Source organism: Rhincodon typus, chromosome 3, assembly GCF_021869965.1.
Source record: "Rhincodon typus isolate 14 chromosome 3, sRhiTyp1.1, whole genome shotgun sequence".
NCBI classification, from domain to species: Eukaryota; Metazoa; Chordata; class Chondrichthyes; order Orectolobiformes; family Rhincodontidae; genus Rhincodon; species Rhincodon typus.
The window spans coordinates 105,308,092-105,325,446 of NC_063334.1; the positions used below are offsets into that span (position 1 = coordinate 105,308,092).

General features: G+C 40.1%; 1 protein-coding gene across 1 annotated transcript in view; it reads left to right on the top strand.

The window, feature by feature from the left end:
• Positions 1-12,704, top strand: part of cfap97 (cilia and flagella associated protein 97) — a 37,020-nt gene extending 24,316 nt beyond the window's left edge. The window contains exons 3-4 of the mRNA XM_048594707.1: positions 10,418-10,547; positions 12,349-12,704. Coding sequence (XP_048450664.1) covers positions 10,418-10,547; positions 12,349-12,410 — 192 coding nt within the window. The 3' untranslated portion in view covers positions 12,411-12,704. The remainder of the gene's footprint in view (positions 1-10,417; positions 10,548-12,348) is intronic.
• The last annotated feature ends 4,651 nt before the right edge of the window (positions 12,705-17,355 follow it).

Below are 17,355 nucleotides of genomic sequence, written 5' to 3' on the forward strand. Positions count from 1 at the left end.
TTCACAATGGTAAAGTCACTGTTCAGACTAAAACTTTTCATCCTTACTCTGCAGAAAAGTTTTCTTCCTGTTAATGGTCGTTGGTCTGTTCTAAGGTCAATGAAACAGTATATGTCTGTAGCCATCCCATGCAGACCCATGTGAATGTTATATGTCATGTGATGTAACTCAGGCTTTTGCCTAAAAAAAGACTGAAGATGATGTTCAGTAAGAGAAAGCCTGAATGCGTATGAAGCAGCACAGCCCACTTTTTTTTTTGATGGGAATATATATAATCTTTTCCTGTGTTTATTTTTGAAGTACAATGCAGAGTACCAGAGTTTTTTTTTTGACTTCATTCATGGGATGAGAGTGTCGCTGGCTGGCTAGCATTTATTGCCCATCCCTAGTTGCCTTTGAGAAGCCGATGGTGAGCTGTCTCCTGGGACCACTGCAGTCCAACCATTGTGCGTTGCAACACAGTGTCCTTAGGCAGGGAATTCCAGGATTTTGACCCCATGTCATCGGAGGAACGGCGATATATTTCCAAATCAGGATGATGCGTGGCTTGACGAGGAACTTGCCGGTAGGGGTATTCCCAAGTATCTGCTGCTCTTGTCCTTCTAGATGGAAGTAGTCATGGGTTTGGAAGGTGCTATCTGAGGATCTTTAGAGAAATTCTGCAGTACATCTTGTGGATAGTAAAAACTGCTGCTACTGAGTGTCAGTGGTGGAGGGAGTGGATGTGGTGCCAGTCAATGCGGGCTGCTTAGTCCTGGATGGTGTCCAGCTCCTTGAGTGTTGGAGCTTTACCTATTTATGCAAGTGGGCAGTATTCCATCATGCTCCTGACTTGTGCCTTGTAAATGATGAACAGGGTTTGGGGAGTCAGGAGTGAGTTACACACCACAATACTCCTGGCCTTTGACCTGCTGTTGTAGTCACTTTGTTTAGGTGGCAAGTCCAGTTGAGTTTCTGGTCAATGGTAAGCCCAAGGCTGTTGATAGTGGGGGATTCAGTGATGGTAACACCATTGAATGTCAAGGGGTACTGGTTAGATTGCCTCTTGTTGATGATGGTCATAGCCTCGCATTTGTGTGGTATGATTGTTATTGCCACTTGTCAGCCCAAGCCTGGATATTGTCCAGATCTTGGTGCTTTTGAACATCGGCTACTTCAGTGTTTGAGGACTCGTGAATGGTGCTGAGCATTCTGCATTCATCAGCAAGCATCCCCACTTCTGCCTTATGATGGAGGGTAGGTAATTCTTAAAGCAGCTGAAGATGGTTGGGCCTATGACTGTACCCTGAGGATCTCCTGCAGAGATGTCCTGGAGCTGAGATGACTGACCTGAAAACAACCATGACCATCCTCCTGGTGCCAGGTATGACTTCAACAACCGGAGATTGCCTCCAGTATTCATTGCTTCTGTTTTTCTAGGGCTCCTTGATGCCACACTTCTGTCAAATGCAGCCTTAATGTCAAAGGCTATCACTCTCCCCTCACGTCTGGAATTCAGCTCTTTTGCCCATGTTTGAACCAAGGCTGTAATGAGGTCAGGAGCTGAGTGACTCTGGCAGAACTCAAACAGGGCATCACTGAGCAAGTTATTGCTGAGCAGGTGCTGCTTGAAAGCACTATTGGTGGCACCTTCCATCACTTTACTGATGACAGAGAATAGTCTGATGGGGTGGTAATTGGCCGGGTTGAATTTGTCCTGCTTTTTATGAACACACACTTGGGCAATGTTCCACGTTGTACAGTGGATGTCAGTGTTGTAAACTGTACTGGAAGAGTTTGACTAGGGGATTGACAAATTCTGGAGCACATGTCTTCAGTACTGTTGCCAAAATGTCAGGGCCCATTGCTTCTGTAGTATCCAGTGTCTCAACTGTTTCTTTACTTCACGTGGTAAGAATTGAATTGGCTGAAGACTGGTATCTGTAATGCTGGGGACTTCAGGAGGAGGCTGAGAAGGAATATCTACTCAGCAGTTCTAATTGAAGATTGTCGATTCTTCCATAAGGGAAATCATCCTCTCAGCATTGACCTGTCAAGCCCCTTATATCCCTGTATGTCTGAATGAGATCACCTCTCATCCTTCTAAACTCCAAGAGTAGAGTCCCATCTATTTAGCTTTTGGTCATAAGACCATCCCTCCATACCAGGAATCATCCAAGTGAATCTTCTCTGAACTGCCTCCAACGAAATTATATTTTTCCTTAAATAACAGGACCAGAAACTGCTCTCAGTACTCCAAATGTGGTCCCATCAGCACCTTGCACATTTGTAGTCAGACTTCACTAATCTCATGCTCCAACCCCCTTGAAATAAGAACCAACATTCTACTCACCTTCCTGATTACCTGCTGCACCTGTGTGCTAGCTTTCTGTATTTCATATACAAGTACCCCCAAGTCCTTTTTGTGTTGAGAATTCTGCAATATTTTTCGATTTTAAATAATACTTGGCTTTTTTTCCCTTCCAAAATGAACAACTTTTCACTTTCCTGCCTTGTACTCCATTTGCCAACTTTTTGACCATTCAGTTAACCTATCAATATCTCTCTGTAAACAGTTTGTATCCCTCTTGCAAACTGCCCTTCCACCTATTTTTGTGATGTGTGTTTTAGCCACATTATATTCACTTTCTTCCTCCAAGTCATTAGGATACATTGTAAACAGTTGTGGTCCCAACACTGATCCCTGTGGAACCCCGTTGGTTATGGGTTGTCAATCTGAAAAAGAACCCCTTATTTCCCCCCATGCTGTTTCCTGCCCGTGAGCCAATTCTTGCTCCACGCCAACATACTACCTCCAACACCATGGACTGTTATCTTATGACTTAACCTTTTGTGCAATACCTTGTTGAGTGCCTTCTGGAAGTCCAAATACAACAGATCTACTGGTTGTCCTCTTTCCATTCTGATTGAGACTTCTTTGAAAAACTGTAATAAATTAGCCAGACCAGATTTCCCTTTCATCTAGCCATGCTGACTCTGCTTCATTAGACTATGAATTTCCAAATGTTCAGTAATTACTTCTCTAATAATTGATTCCAATAATTTTCCAACAATAGATGTTAGGCTAATCAGCACATAGTTACCCACTTTTGCCTCCCTCTCTTTTGGAATTGGTGTGTCAAATTGCAATTTTCCAATCCTCTGGTACTTTACCACAATCCAGCAAGTTTTGGAAAATTACAAGCAACGCATCCACAATCTCTGTAGCAGTCTCTTTTAGAATCTTCAGATGCAAGCCATCCATGCAAGGGGACCTATCTGCCTTTAGCCCTGTTAATTTGTCTAATATTACTTCTTTAATGATAGTGATGGTACTTCATTCCCCCCTCCCATATTCTTTAGTATTAATGGGATGTTTGAAGTATCACTTTGACCGCTATCATCTTTTCTATGTATTTAAAGCAGCTCTTATTATCAGCTTTTATATTCCTTGCTAGTTTGTCCTCCAAGTTTATTTTCTCAGTCTTTACAGTTTTTTCACTAAAAAGATAATAAAGGTAAGGAAGATATCACACTGGGGTGTACATTAAAGCAAAATAAATCACTCTTTCTGGCTAGTAAGGTAGAGTCATTGACTCATTTCTACCTACATAGCAATTCAATAATGAATAAAATAGAGAAAAACAAACACTAGGACATAGCAGCAGCAACCTTTAAAAGTACTACTATATGGTGCTTCACAGATATAGAGGATCAATTGATCATGAGCCAAAGGAAGAGACAGAAACAGATTGTGATTTAGGGAGTGGTTGAAGGCAAAGATTGACAGCTGAGTAGAATAAAGGAAGGGGTGCTATTTTCCCTCATTTCTCCATCTGCTGCTGCAGGGTCTCCAAGACCCATGCACCACAGCGGTTGGAGAAATGAAAAGTGAATAGGTTGGCATGCCAATTGGCATTGGCAGCTCTTGGAGTGGCTGTAGTCACATGGCTCCGAGGAAACACTGACAAAGTCATAAGGGAAGTGTTTTCAAAAGCTATATCTCTAGAAATGGAGAGGGATGAATGCCTGGTGCAATTTAATTACAAGGGTGGAAATTTAAAATTGCAGACATTGGTGGACTCAGGAGCTGATATAGTTCAGCAACACCAGTCAAAATACATGGGACAGCAGATGAAATCTCTTTCAAATATCGTCACCTCACCCAGGAAATATGAATTATGAGGGATGGGGAAAGGGGTAGAAGGTTTACTTTGACCCCTGTTTAGCAAAGTCAGGTGGGTGATCAATGAGCAGGATTTGAAGGAGAGAAATGGTTGCACTGGAGCTGTGTATGAGTGAAGCTTTCTGGAGGCTAGCCAGGAAAACATTAAAATAGCCAAGCCAACAATTTAAGATCAAGACTGGACGCAGAGTTTGTTACAATTGACAGCAGTTAACTGACCGTGTCATTTACTCAAACATTCCTAATTTTCATAGCCTCTTGTGGCTCAAAAGGACATAAAAAATGGATATTACATTTCATCTACTTCCCACTGCTGTTTCGAAGATACTCTAAAAATACCAGTAGAACATTACTCAAATACCTTATTATTTATATCCTCGTACATTTCTGTGGACTACAGTGACTTTATACTTAATGTGACCTGTTAGCTAATGCCAACATCCCTTGTTTTAGATCATGTGACTGTGAAAATGTCCTTCAGATGGAGGGCCTATTTTCTGTTAGCTGTAGAATGTCAAAAATGATGGTGTAAGTGGATGTAGTGTTGTGGTTATGGCACAGTATTGACAAGTTGAGAAAATCAGTTCGGCTAACATGGTAACTTGTGCAGAGGTCCCAAAATCATGACCACAAAAGCTGCTGGTCATCATAAAAAAACCCATATTCACTAATTAAGACCTTTCTGGTTTGGCTGTGATGATTCGAAACTCTTAACCTCTTAATACCATTTGGGTTAGTACAAATAAAGGGAGCACCATTCGAAAAGCAGCTCACAAAGAAGACCCATCATCATCATCATCATTGCTGTTGTTGACATCATGCAATAGAGGATGGACAATGCATGCAGTTTTACCACTGCCTCTACATTCTGAGAACAAAATTTGCAAATAATATGACCTGCTTTCCTCTGAGAGTGACCTATAGTATAAAATAGGACCATAAATAGGCCATTCATCCCACCTCGAGCCTGCTCAGCTGTTCAGTAAGATCATGCTGATCTGATTACTACATATTCTTACCAATTCCTACCAACCCTTTGCCTATTAAGAATATGGTCATGTCTAGAAGTCCACCTTCATCTCTGATTTCTGAAATGGCAGATTGTTCTTATCCAGTCAGCCTACTTAGTGATGGTTTGAAGTATGTTTAGTCCAAGAACTCTGTTTCATGAGCTCCACTAAGCAACACTAGAAGTACAAATAACTGTCCTGTAGCTTGTCTTCAGAAATGGAATTGACCATGTCAGTTAAAACTGATTTGCAGGTTGTGCTGCAAGTCTGCATCATAACAAGAATCACTAACTCAATGCAGCATAGAAGCAGGCTGTAACAGTTTCTAGGATTTTAACTTGTGAAAGAGATCAATGTAGTAACACAAAATTCAATGTTCTCCAGTCACCTTGTCAGTGCGTTCTAAGATTTCACATTCTGGAATGCACACACTCACTGCAAAGCCTATTTCAGGCAATAGCGCTTCCTCTGGCTTGTGCTTAGCTAGTTATTTCCATTTGACGCCAAAAAATCTGGCAGCAGACATGAACACTTGTGATCTGTACCTTCAGACCCAAAGCCATTTTAACTATTTGGTGCACAGTGTACTTGAATTAAGTATAATGCTTTAGAAATGCTTCAGCTTAAATGCAATTTAGTTGTAGTTCTAAACATAATTTTTGCAATTGGAGGTTCTGGATTAAATTTATTTATTTGGAAATTTGAAGAATGTAGAAAGCAAATGTTGGCATTAGGAAAGATTTAATGATAATGATCTTTGGTGAATTTCTGAAGTGCATCTTGTAGGTGGTAGCAGCAGTGTGGACGGAGTGGATGAGGTGAAAGTGAATCAAGGCTGCATTTGACCGAGTGTGGAATCGAGGCGCAAAATGGAAATCACTGTGTAACACGGGGCAGACTCTTGGTGGTTAGAGTCATACCTGACACAGGAAGACGGTCATGGTTGTTGGGAGTCAGTCATCTCAGCTCCAGGACATCTCTGCAGGAATTTCTCAGGGTAGTATCCGAGGACCAACCATTTTCAACTGCTGCAGCAATGACCTTCCCTCTGTCATAAGATCAGAAGTGGGGATATTCTCTGATTGCACAACATTCAGCAACATCTGTGACTCCTCAGACACTAAAGCAGTCCATGTCCAAATGCGACAAGATCTGAAGAATATCCAGGCTTGGGCTGACAAGTGGCAAGTAACATGCATGCCACATAAATGCCAGGCTATAACCATCACCAATAAGAGACAATCTAACTATTGCTCCTTGACATTCAATTATGTTACCACCACTGAATCCCACACTATCAACATCCCTGAGGGTTATCATTGATCAGAAACTCAACTGGTCTCACCACATAAATGCAGTGGCTACAAGAGCAGGTCAGAGGCTTGGAATACTGTGGCAAGTAACTCACCTCCTGACTCTCCAAAGCATGTCCGTCATCTACAAGGCACAAGTCACAAACGTGATAGAATACTCTCCACTTGCCTGGGTGAGTGCAGCCCCCAACAACGCTCAAGAAGTTGACATCATCCAGGCCAAAGCAGCCCACTTGATTGGCTCTCCATCCAATACCATCCTCTCCCTTCACCACCGACACTCGGTAATAGCAGTGTGTACTATCTACACTGCAGAAATTCACCAAAGATCCTTGACAGCATCTTGTTGTGGACTTGTGTCTAAGGTTGAATTTGATTGATATTTATTGTCAGGTGTTATTTTGTTATGAAATACAGTGAAGTGTTGGGTAGTGTCGCCGTTCTCTGGTGCCATCTTAAAACACAGAAAAATAAACCAAGGCATTGAAAATAAGGCAGAAAAATAAAGAAAAGGTGCTCACCTTTATAGTCTTCTTGTAAATTGCTCCGCCATAGGCCTGGTGGCCAGGCATGAGTTCCCTTTGCCATGCCATTGCCACTAAAATGAAAGTTGCCACTCTTGGTGCCATCTTGCCTCCAACAATACCCTCGCCACTGTGAATCCTTGCTGAACCTCGCCAGTGTAGAGGCCACAAATGCTGCCAGGTGCCGCACCGACCAAAACTCGACTCTGCCACTGCAATGAGTCCGCTTAGGGCCCACCTCGCCGATGCTGTCACTGCCAATGCCGCCGGATCTCATACTGGGCCCAAACATGCCTCCGTTGCCACCTCCATGAACCAGCGCTGTATGCAGATGCCAACAGGAACCCAAACACACCTCCACCGCAGCAGCCATGAGTCAGCGATAGGACTGTCTCGTCGATGCAGAAGCCATCAGGAACCCAGACTCGCCACCTCCACCGCCACGTGTCCGTAACGGGTCTGCCCACTCGTTGTGTCACTACCCCTGAGCTTTTCCCAAGCGGTGAGTAAATTAAAGAAAAAAAAAGAGAAAAGTGAAAGAGAAAAAGAAATAAAAAGAAAGCAAACGGAGCAGGTGAGCCCCGGGCTCAGAAGCCCTACTCCTCCACCATTTTATGAGAATCTCAAAAAAAAAACAGGTTTAGAAACACCCTTTGGCCTACCTCAGTAAGGGATGGAAGTAAAAAAGGGCAAGGAGTCAATCAAACAATACCTGGCTCTCTGGGCTTATGAAGGGCAAGGCAATCATAAGTTAAAATAGAACACCCCCAAAAATCCCTTATCGATCTTGACAATCTTTTAAAATTTTAGACTGTTGGATGTACAAGTTTATTTGGGAAGTGCCGTGATAATGATTGTCAAGTCATGTAAAGTTAGTTGATGGTTTTAAATTATTGATCCATTATTGAGTATCAACAGACATGATTCTTTCAGATGAATAAAAATTCACTTCAGGAAACAGCCTTGAGTGTAAATCTTAAGTATACGTGTAGTTAATGAGAAACCTATTTGAGTCTGATTTTAGAAAAGGCATCAGCTTTTATTTATAACAAACAAAGGCTCTGATAAATTGGTTACTTTGAGAAGACCCTATGAGTACTTTAGTTTAACTATTTTTTTCTTTATTTTCAGGTACATTGAAAAAGCCTTGAGCATAAACTGCTATAACCCCATCCCTTTTCACCATATTGTGTTTGATAGTATATCATTTAACAACTTTTATTTTTGGTTTAACTTGTATGTAGAAAATAAATATATTTTATTCTTTTTCTCTTTGCCATTGGGCTGTAGTTGAAAATTTCTAATGGATTGTAGTCTACAATTGGGTTATTTTTGTGTACAGATGTTTTGTTGTATACTGTCAGGAGACCTACTTTTCTGTTGCTTTCTCCATAGAAGCTACTAAATGTTCTGCAATCTGTTTCAAGTTTCTACTGGCATTTAAGATTGAATAATCTTAATGTGACAATGTAGCAGTGTTTGTAGCAGAGTTTTAGTAATTACATGATATAATTTTTAAAATTCTGTGTCCCTTTGCAAAAGCAATTACGTTGCTTCTTGGGTAATTTTCTTAAAATGAGTTGAGATGAATGAGCAAGATAATAGAAACTGGCCAGTCAGGGAGTATGAATGGATATGCTACAGTAGTCTCTCCCATAAATTACTTATGTATTTTGTGGTGTCTCCAGTAAAACTACATTTATCTAAATTAGATGCCGTCTAATATTGTGCAGCCCACTGCCCTAACACAACTAAATCTTTTAGGATTTGATTGCACTTCTCTACTGTCCTAGGCTTTTCACAGATTTTAGGGTCAACAACTTACTCCCAACACTGCCATCTAGATTATTAATAAAGACTGAATAATAGCAGGCTTAGGACTAATACCAGGGACATCACTAGTAACATGGCACAAAGCTGAGACTATCTATTAACTACTTCTTTCTGACTCCTGAACTGAAGCTAATTCCTGATTCAGCATTTGAGTTTGCCCAATATGATGAGATATTATGACAATTAAGAAATGGGAGTAGGCCTCAAGCCTACTCTGCCATTTTATAAATTCATGGCCCATTCTGTAGCTCCACTCCAGTTTACATCCAAACCTTGATTGCCTTAAAAATTCAAAAATCTAATCATCTTTGCCTTGAATCTATCCAATGATTGAGCAGTCATAGTCCTCTAGAAGTAAGAATTACAAGTGGAAACATCTCTCCCAATCTTGGTCCAACATGGCATCTCATTTTTCTGAAATTATGTCCTCCATGCTGAACTCTTCAGTCAGGTGGAAAATCTTTCAGGATCTTCCCTGTGAAGCCTTCTTAGCATATGCCTTAAATGTTCATGTCTCGAATATCAAATGATACCCGTAATGTTTCTAAAACTGTAAAGAAATAAGGCCATTTGACTCTATCTTTCCTCTCAGAACAACCCTCTTGTCTCAGGTATTAATCCAACAAAATTTTGTAGCATTCCCTGCTAATGTTTCCTCCGAGGCTGCGTAGTCGAGCTCCACACATGCACTTTGACATCCCATGCAGAAGCCATTGCCATACGTAGACCTCGGAGGTCTGTGAAGTGGCAGGGAATGTAGCTCTCTATAATGGCAACTATAGTAAATTTGCCGTAATGGACTTGGGTTGCTCTGTCAGAGAAAGAGAAATGACTGGTGATTGGTTTCACTTGAGGGTCAGTGTGCCTCGGGTGAGGAATGTGTTTGAGAAGGCAGGACCTTCATGGTCACCTTACCCAGTATGGGAATTGAATCCATGCTGTTTGGCGTCACTCAAATGCAAACCAGCTGTCCAGCTAACTGACTCCCGATGGCAAGTATAACCTATGGATGTGTGATTTCACCAAGCCTAATACAATTGCGGCAAGACTTCCCTGCCCCTGTACTTCAAATCCCTTGCGATAAAGGCTGACACAACATTTGTTTTCCTAAATACTGTATTTATGTATAAAGTTTGTTTGTAGAAAGACACCCAGATCCCTCCTGAAAACATACATTCAGTTGTTTCCTAGCACTTACTTTATTTTCTTCCTGCCATATTTCCCCACATGATCTCCATCTATAGCCCTTTGCCTCTCTCATGTACATTCTAATGTGCAACATGCAGTGTTTGATAATAGATTAAACAAGTTAACGTTTTGGCTTTTTGTCCTTCATTAAAATTTAAATGCAACGCAACTGATGTCAGTTCTATCCAAAAAAAGTAACCCTTTCAACTCTAAAAGACTGATATAGGTTGAGTAAAAAATCAAAGCAGTAATATTAACATTTTATCAACTGCTTTGTTTTGGTACTATCCTGGTAATTTGGTTTATCATAATGGTGCAATACGGTGCATGTTCTTTGAAATAAAGTTTATGCGTAAAAATAAGTTACCTCTCTGAAAACTGCAGGCTTTTCTGAAGAGATTGGAGGCAGTGAAACCAACTAAAGAGCTGAGGCGTTCTAATCAGCTGATGGATTACCAACGACAAATGTCATTTGTGGAGTCCTCCTATTCATCGCAAAGCAGGCCACCAACAAGTGGGAACTTGTCATGTTTGTATATTTACACCACACTGTATACAGCAAACACTATAACAGTACATTTATAGCGCATTCCATACACATGTACTTGATCTTTAGTAGCTGTTAATCAATTAATTGCTTCCATTCTCCATTCTAAGTTTTACGATATTACTATAGCACTGTAACAGAATCGACATAATTTTTTTAAAAAAGTAAAAGAAATATTTTGAACGTATTATTCAGCCTAAAACACAATCAAGCATAATCATCGTTTATTTAAATGTTGTTCCATTTTGCTAAATGTGTTACTTGGCTCAGGTGTATGTTTTCAGCACACCGGAACAATATGACCAGGTAGCATTTATTCTTTATGACTGGGCTGTCTAGGCTGGGACATTAAGTATAGTCAGGATTGCAATAGGGAAGCAAGGATTATACAGAAAAGGCAGGAAAGTGGAGTTGAGGATTATTAGGTCAGGCATGATCTCATTGGATGGCAGACAGACTTGATGGGTTTAATAGCTTACTTCTGCTCCTACGTCTTATGGTCTTATAGACTTATGCTAGAACATAATAGACAATAAAGAAATAGGCCTGTTATATTTAATATTGTCTATTTTTCTGCTAGAGAAGAATGTAATACAAAAGTGGTTAAAGGGTGGAAAATAAGTTTTTGGAAGGTAGGTTTTAGTGAATTCTTTTTTTTAAAAATTGTTAGAGAAAATAATGAGATGAGAAATTTCAGTCACCTGATGATTCCTTTTTGAAAAATGAAAAGAAATGCAAAAGGTAATTCATTATAGGTGGATGTTACAATTTTTCTGCCCTATATATTGAGACATTACCTTTTTAAACTGAAAAGTTGCAAATATGCATTATTTTAGAAGGGAGTGAGGGAGAAGCTAAGTAACTACAGATCCGTCAACTTGCTTTTAATTGTAATGAAGTTAGTCAAATTTATCCCCACTGAAGTTCTAAATCTAGGCCAAGAAATAACTTTTGGTGCTTATACACAACCTGATCTGGAAGGAGGAGTGCTCGCCAAGAAATCTCCAGACAACTATGACCATCTTAAAGAAAGGAGACAAGACTCAATGTGGTAATTACAGCGTGGAATCCTTGCTGTTTGCCACAGGGAAGTCAATGCAATAATCTATAGCAAGAATTCAACACTATATACTTTATAAAGTCAATGCCTTTGAGAACCTGGAGAAAACTGGTGCAGAGGTACTTCAGCTGTGTAGAGACACAGTGATTGTTTCCCATGGAGAGTCAGAGGTTAAGGAGAATTTTACTAGGGTTGTTGGAACTTATCAATGGTTTCAAACGAGCAAGTGAGGAGAAATGTTTTCCTCTGGCAGAACACAGGTTTAAGGTACATAACATGAAAATAAGAAGAAAAAATGATGCATTCTGCTTCTTTGTTTCTTGCTGACAATGAGAAACTCAAAAAATATGAATATCCTTCATTGCGCCAAGCTTGCCAAACCTGGGTTCAAATCTTGGCCTTTTACTCACACTGACTTCCATTTGACTTCCAAATTGACCCATGGTGTATCATCAAATTAACTGCTAAGAGAAGATAATGCTTTACTGTGTAAACTGCCCCAACTCGGGCAGTTGGTTTTGGGATGATACTGGTAGCAGCACTGCGAATATGCCCAGTGGCTATCCATTCCCTCAGCCAGTATCCAAGGTACATAAGTACACACAGGATTGAATTGATCAAAATCTAACATCCACTAATTGTCATTGTATTCAATTTTCAAGTTATTTATATGCAACCTTTTAACATGGATATTTCTCTTTACTTCAGGACTTAGTTCAAGATCTGCCAGCCGCAAGAATATTCATCCAGTGTCTAGCACAAATGCCTAAGATTCAGCTAAATCATTTGAACCTCTCTGAATGGCCTAGTCATAAATGTTTAACTGAGCTAAGCCTATTGTTACTGATAAGTGACTTGTATTCTGTGGCTACATACTGTATGTTTAAGACTATTCTTAAACTGTATTTTTAACATAAATCGAACTTCATTATTTCTGTCAAATTGAGATGTGTTTTTTACAAGTATACAATGTGAGATGATATCTGCTTATACATTTTGTACAAAGTCATTTAATAATTAAACCAATATTATTTCTAATAAAGTGTGAAATTTATAGCAATTCATTTGAACTGTAAAACTTTGTTTCCAACAGAGCATGGTGTTTTTCAAAGTTGAAATGTTTCAAATTGATCTTAAATGGATTGCACTGCATTATACCAATTTTCAGCAGACAAAATTATGCAATGCATAATAATTAGAGTTGCTTTTGTATCACAATATTTATATGACTAGGTCAGTTTCTGGTCAGCAGTTGTCACCAGAATATTGATACTGGAGATTTCAATGATGGCAAGGACATTGAATGTCAAGGATGGAGGTTAATATTCTTTTTTTCAATTCACTCATGGGATGTAAGCATCAATGATTGGGCCAGCGTTTATTGCCCAACCATAGGCGCCTTTGTGAAGGTGATGGTGAGCTGCTGCCTTGAATTGTCACAGTCCATGCGGTGTAGATATAACCACAATACCTTTAGGGAGGGAATTCCAACATTTTGACTCTATGATGCTGAAAGAACAACAATATAATTCCAAATCAGGATGGTGAGTGGCTTGGAGGGGTACATGCAGGCAATGGTGTTCCCATTTATCTGCTGCCCGTGTTCTTAATCGAAGTGGTTGTAGGTTTGGAAGATGCTGTCTATGGACCCTTAGTGAATTTCTGTAGTGCATTTTTTTAGATAGTACACACTGCTTCCCCTGAGCGTTGGTGAACAAGGGAGTGGATGTCGTACCAGCCAAGCTGGCTATTTTGACCTTGATGGTGTCAAGCTTCTTGAGTGGTGTTTTTGAGCTGCACACATTCAGCTAGGTCAGGATTATTCCAACGCAATATTGACTTGTGCCTTGTAGGTGCTGGACAGGCTTTGGGAGTTGTGATCTGAGTTGCTCACTGCAGGATTCCTAACCTCTGTCTTGAATTTGTAGCCACTTGATATGACTATTCCAGTTTGGTTTCTGGTTAGTGGTAATCCCCAGGATGTTACGTATTCAATTGAATGTCAATGGGCAATGGTTAGGTTCTCTTTTATTGGAGATGATCATTGCCTTGGCATTTGTGAGGTGCACATTACTTTCCATTTTATAGCCTAATCCTGGATATTGTCCAGGTCTTGCTGCATTTGGATATCCTGTCGTGATGTCCAGGATCTGAGCTGACAGACCTCCAACAATCACAATCATCGTCTTTTCTGGGCCAGGTATGACTCTGACCAGTGGAGAGATTTCCCCCTGATTCCCATTGACTCCAATTTTGCTGAGCATTCCTTGATGTTGCACTCCATCAAATGGAGCCTTAATGACTAGGGCAGACACTACCACCTCACCTCAACTCTAGAATTCACCTTTTTGTTTTTTGTCCATATTTAAATCAACCGTAATGAGGTCAAGAGCTGAATGACCCTGACCAAAACTGAACTGAGTGTCACCGTGAAGGTTATTGGCAAGTATGTGCTGCTTGATAATCCCGTTAATGACATCTTTCATCACTTTGCTCCTGATCAAGAGTAGACTGATGGAATGGTAATTAGACAGGGTAGGTTGACCTGATTTTTATGTACAGGACATTCCTTGGCAATTGTCCACATCATTGGTTAGAAGCCACTGTTCTAGCTCTACTGGAACAGCTTTGATAAGGTTGCAGGAAGTACCTTTATTGATTTTATTTTAATTGTCCACTGCCATTCATGACCAGATGTGGTAGGACTGCAGAGGTTATGTCTTTTGGTTGTGGAATTACTTAGCTCTATCACTGACATGCACATAGTCCGGAGGAATATTAGCAGAGTGATTCCCAGCATGAAGAAAGAGTAGTTGGAAAAGCTATAGCTGTTCTCAATGCAAAGGAGGTTCTGGGGTGATCTGTTAGACATGTATTAGGCTATGACACATCTAGAAACAGCCAAGATTTATCATTATCTTAATACTACAGCCGTTGAGGATCCTGCAATTTTGGACAGGTCACTGCATTATGATACTTGGTCACACCTGAAGTACTTTAAACTGTTCTTTTGACATGCCTGGGCTTCATTTGTCTATCATTATTGTTGCAACTTTGCCTTCTGTTGTAATGTACGTATGCTAACAGTGGTTTTATCCTCATTTACCTGCCTTCAATCTTTCCATTGTATTGGCATCTTTATTCAGTGTCTGGACCATTTCAGAATTTTGTCATCATTGAGCCTTTATTCCACAAGTTATTGCCATATGTTTCATTTGTTCCGTGAAATGTCTGTTCTTCCTGGAACCATTTTCAAAGCAACCGGCATCTGTCCTTCAGAGGTATCTTCTCAGACAGCTAACACCAGTTGCCTATCTAGATAAGACACCGTAGCCCAATTACTAATTTAAACACTGGTACCAATTAGGAATCACTCAAGTAACTGGTTGTATGAAAGCTTGACAAAGTTCAAAGGCCAAGGCACATCACTACAAGAAATGAACATCCATTTTCTGAAATCTTATCAAAATCTGCTTCATCAGAGACTTCCTTTCATGCTTTAATCAAGAAACTTTATTAGATCTAAACTTTCATCACTATCCCACTGACATTCATCTCACAAAATACTTCTGATTTTCCGCTGATTTTCCTTCTTCTAGGAAATAACAATGCCAAGGCCATACTTTGGAGTGGGGTCCAGATGCACAAGTCATTAAAACATCTGAGACAGGTATAGAAAACAGTCCAGGCTAACGGAATTCTGGCCTTTATGTCTGAAGAATTGGAATACACCGGCATTCAGTTTTCAACCATATACAGTCCTGGTTAAACATATGAACATATGTACAAAGATATAAATTAGGCGCAACAGTTGGCCACTTGATCGCTTGAAGATGTGTTGCTTTTCGATAAGATTATGGCTGATCTAATGGCTCCACAATTCTGATGACCTTTCGTTCCCATGCTTATTAAGAATCTATCTACTGCTGCCATAAAAACATTGAAAGACTCTTTCTCAAAACATGTTGAAAGCCGAGATCTTCAAAGATTCCCAACTGGAAAAAAAATCTCATCTCTGTCTTAAAAGGCCAATCCCTTATTTTTTAAATGGTGACCAAGTCTTTGGTTCTCCAACAAAGCAATCATCATTTTTACTTGCTCCTTGTCAAGACATCTCTGAATCTTGCATTTCAATTAAGTCATCTCTTACTGTTCTAAATCCAGTGGATTCGCTTAGACTGTATGGCCTTTCCTCATAAGACAATCTGCCTATTCCAGTTATTAGTACGGTAGTTCTTCACTAAACTGCATCCAACATATTTACATGCTTGGTTATTTTTATATTTGCTCATTAGATGTAGCCATCATTAGGTGAGCCAGCCTTTGCTACCCACACCTAATGGCCCAGAGGGTGGTTAAGAGTCAACTACGTTATTGTGGATCTGGAGTCTTTCCCTAAAGGAAATTAACAATACAGATAGGTTTTTTTTCAGCAATCAACAGTGGCCATTAGGCCAGCTTTAGATTCCAGATTTTGGTAAATTCAAATTTCACCATCTGCCATGGTGAGTTTCAAATCCATAGCCTTAGGACAGTAGCCTGGAGTTCAAGATTACAAGTTTAATAATGTTACCAATGCACCACCTCCTGGAAATATGTTGCCACCCTACACCATGCAGCTTTTATTTTCTGCAATATGGTTTGATGCAGCACCTTTCAAAAGCTTTCTAAAGGTTTAACTATGGTACATCCACAGGTTCTTCTTTATTAACATGTTACTTCTTCAAATTTCCTTTTCACAAAATCTTGTTGACTCTGACTGAATACCTTGAATTTTTCTTAATGCCCTACTATAACATTTATAATAATTTCTAAGATTTTCCTTATGCCAAATGTTATGCTAACTAACCTATTTCCTGATTTCTGACTCCCTTTTTGAATAGAGGAGTTGCATTCACTATTTTCAATCTAATGGGATTGTCCCCGAATCTAGGAAATTGTGGAAAGTTGACCCAACACATCATCTCTTTCATTAGCTCTTCCTTTAAGACCTCGATACCGGCGAGGGAGCGGGGGTTGGGGGGGTTGGGTGTTGAAGGGAGCTTGTCAGCCACAATTCCAGTACCATTTCCCTGGTGATTCTTATTTTCTTGAGTTCTTCTCTCCCTTTCAAGACCTTACTTGGAGTTACTGAATGCACCAAAATTTTGGAAGGATTTATTGGGCTTGGATGAATTGCAGTGCTGATTTACCAGAATGATGCCTGAACTCCCAAGGTTTGCGTTACAAGGAGATATTGTGCAAATTAAGGTTGCATTCCCTGGGATTGACAAGGTAAAGGACATATTTCCTTCTTTCAAAAGGCTAACCAAACTTTGGCCAAGGATAAGAATTTTAAAATTGAAGAGTTGCATACCCAGGGGCCAGCAAGTATGGGTCAATGGCTGAATAGGATTTAATGTGAGGAAGGACACAGGCTGCAGATTTTTGGAGGATCTCAAGTTTGCAGATGGTAGAGTGTGGCAGCCCAGTTGGGGGTGCCTAGAATGGTCAAATTTTGAGTTAATGCATGAATGAGAGTTTTGACACAAGATGAACTAACACAAAGTGAAGGTGGGAAATAGGTGGTCTTGGTGATGGCACAAATATGTGGTAACATCTAATCTCATCTTGGGGCTAACCTTACCAAGGTTGCCAATAGTCTGGTTTAATCTCAAGTAAACACCAGGGAGAGGGATGATATTAGTTGCAAGAAAAGGGTATATAATGGGAACC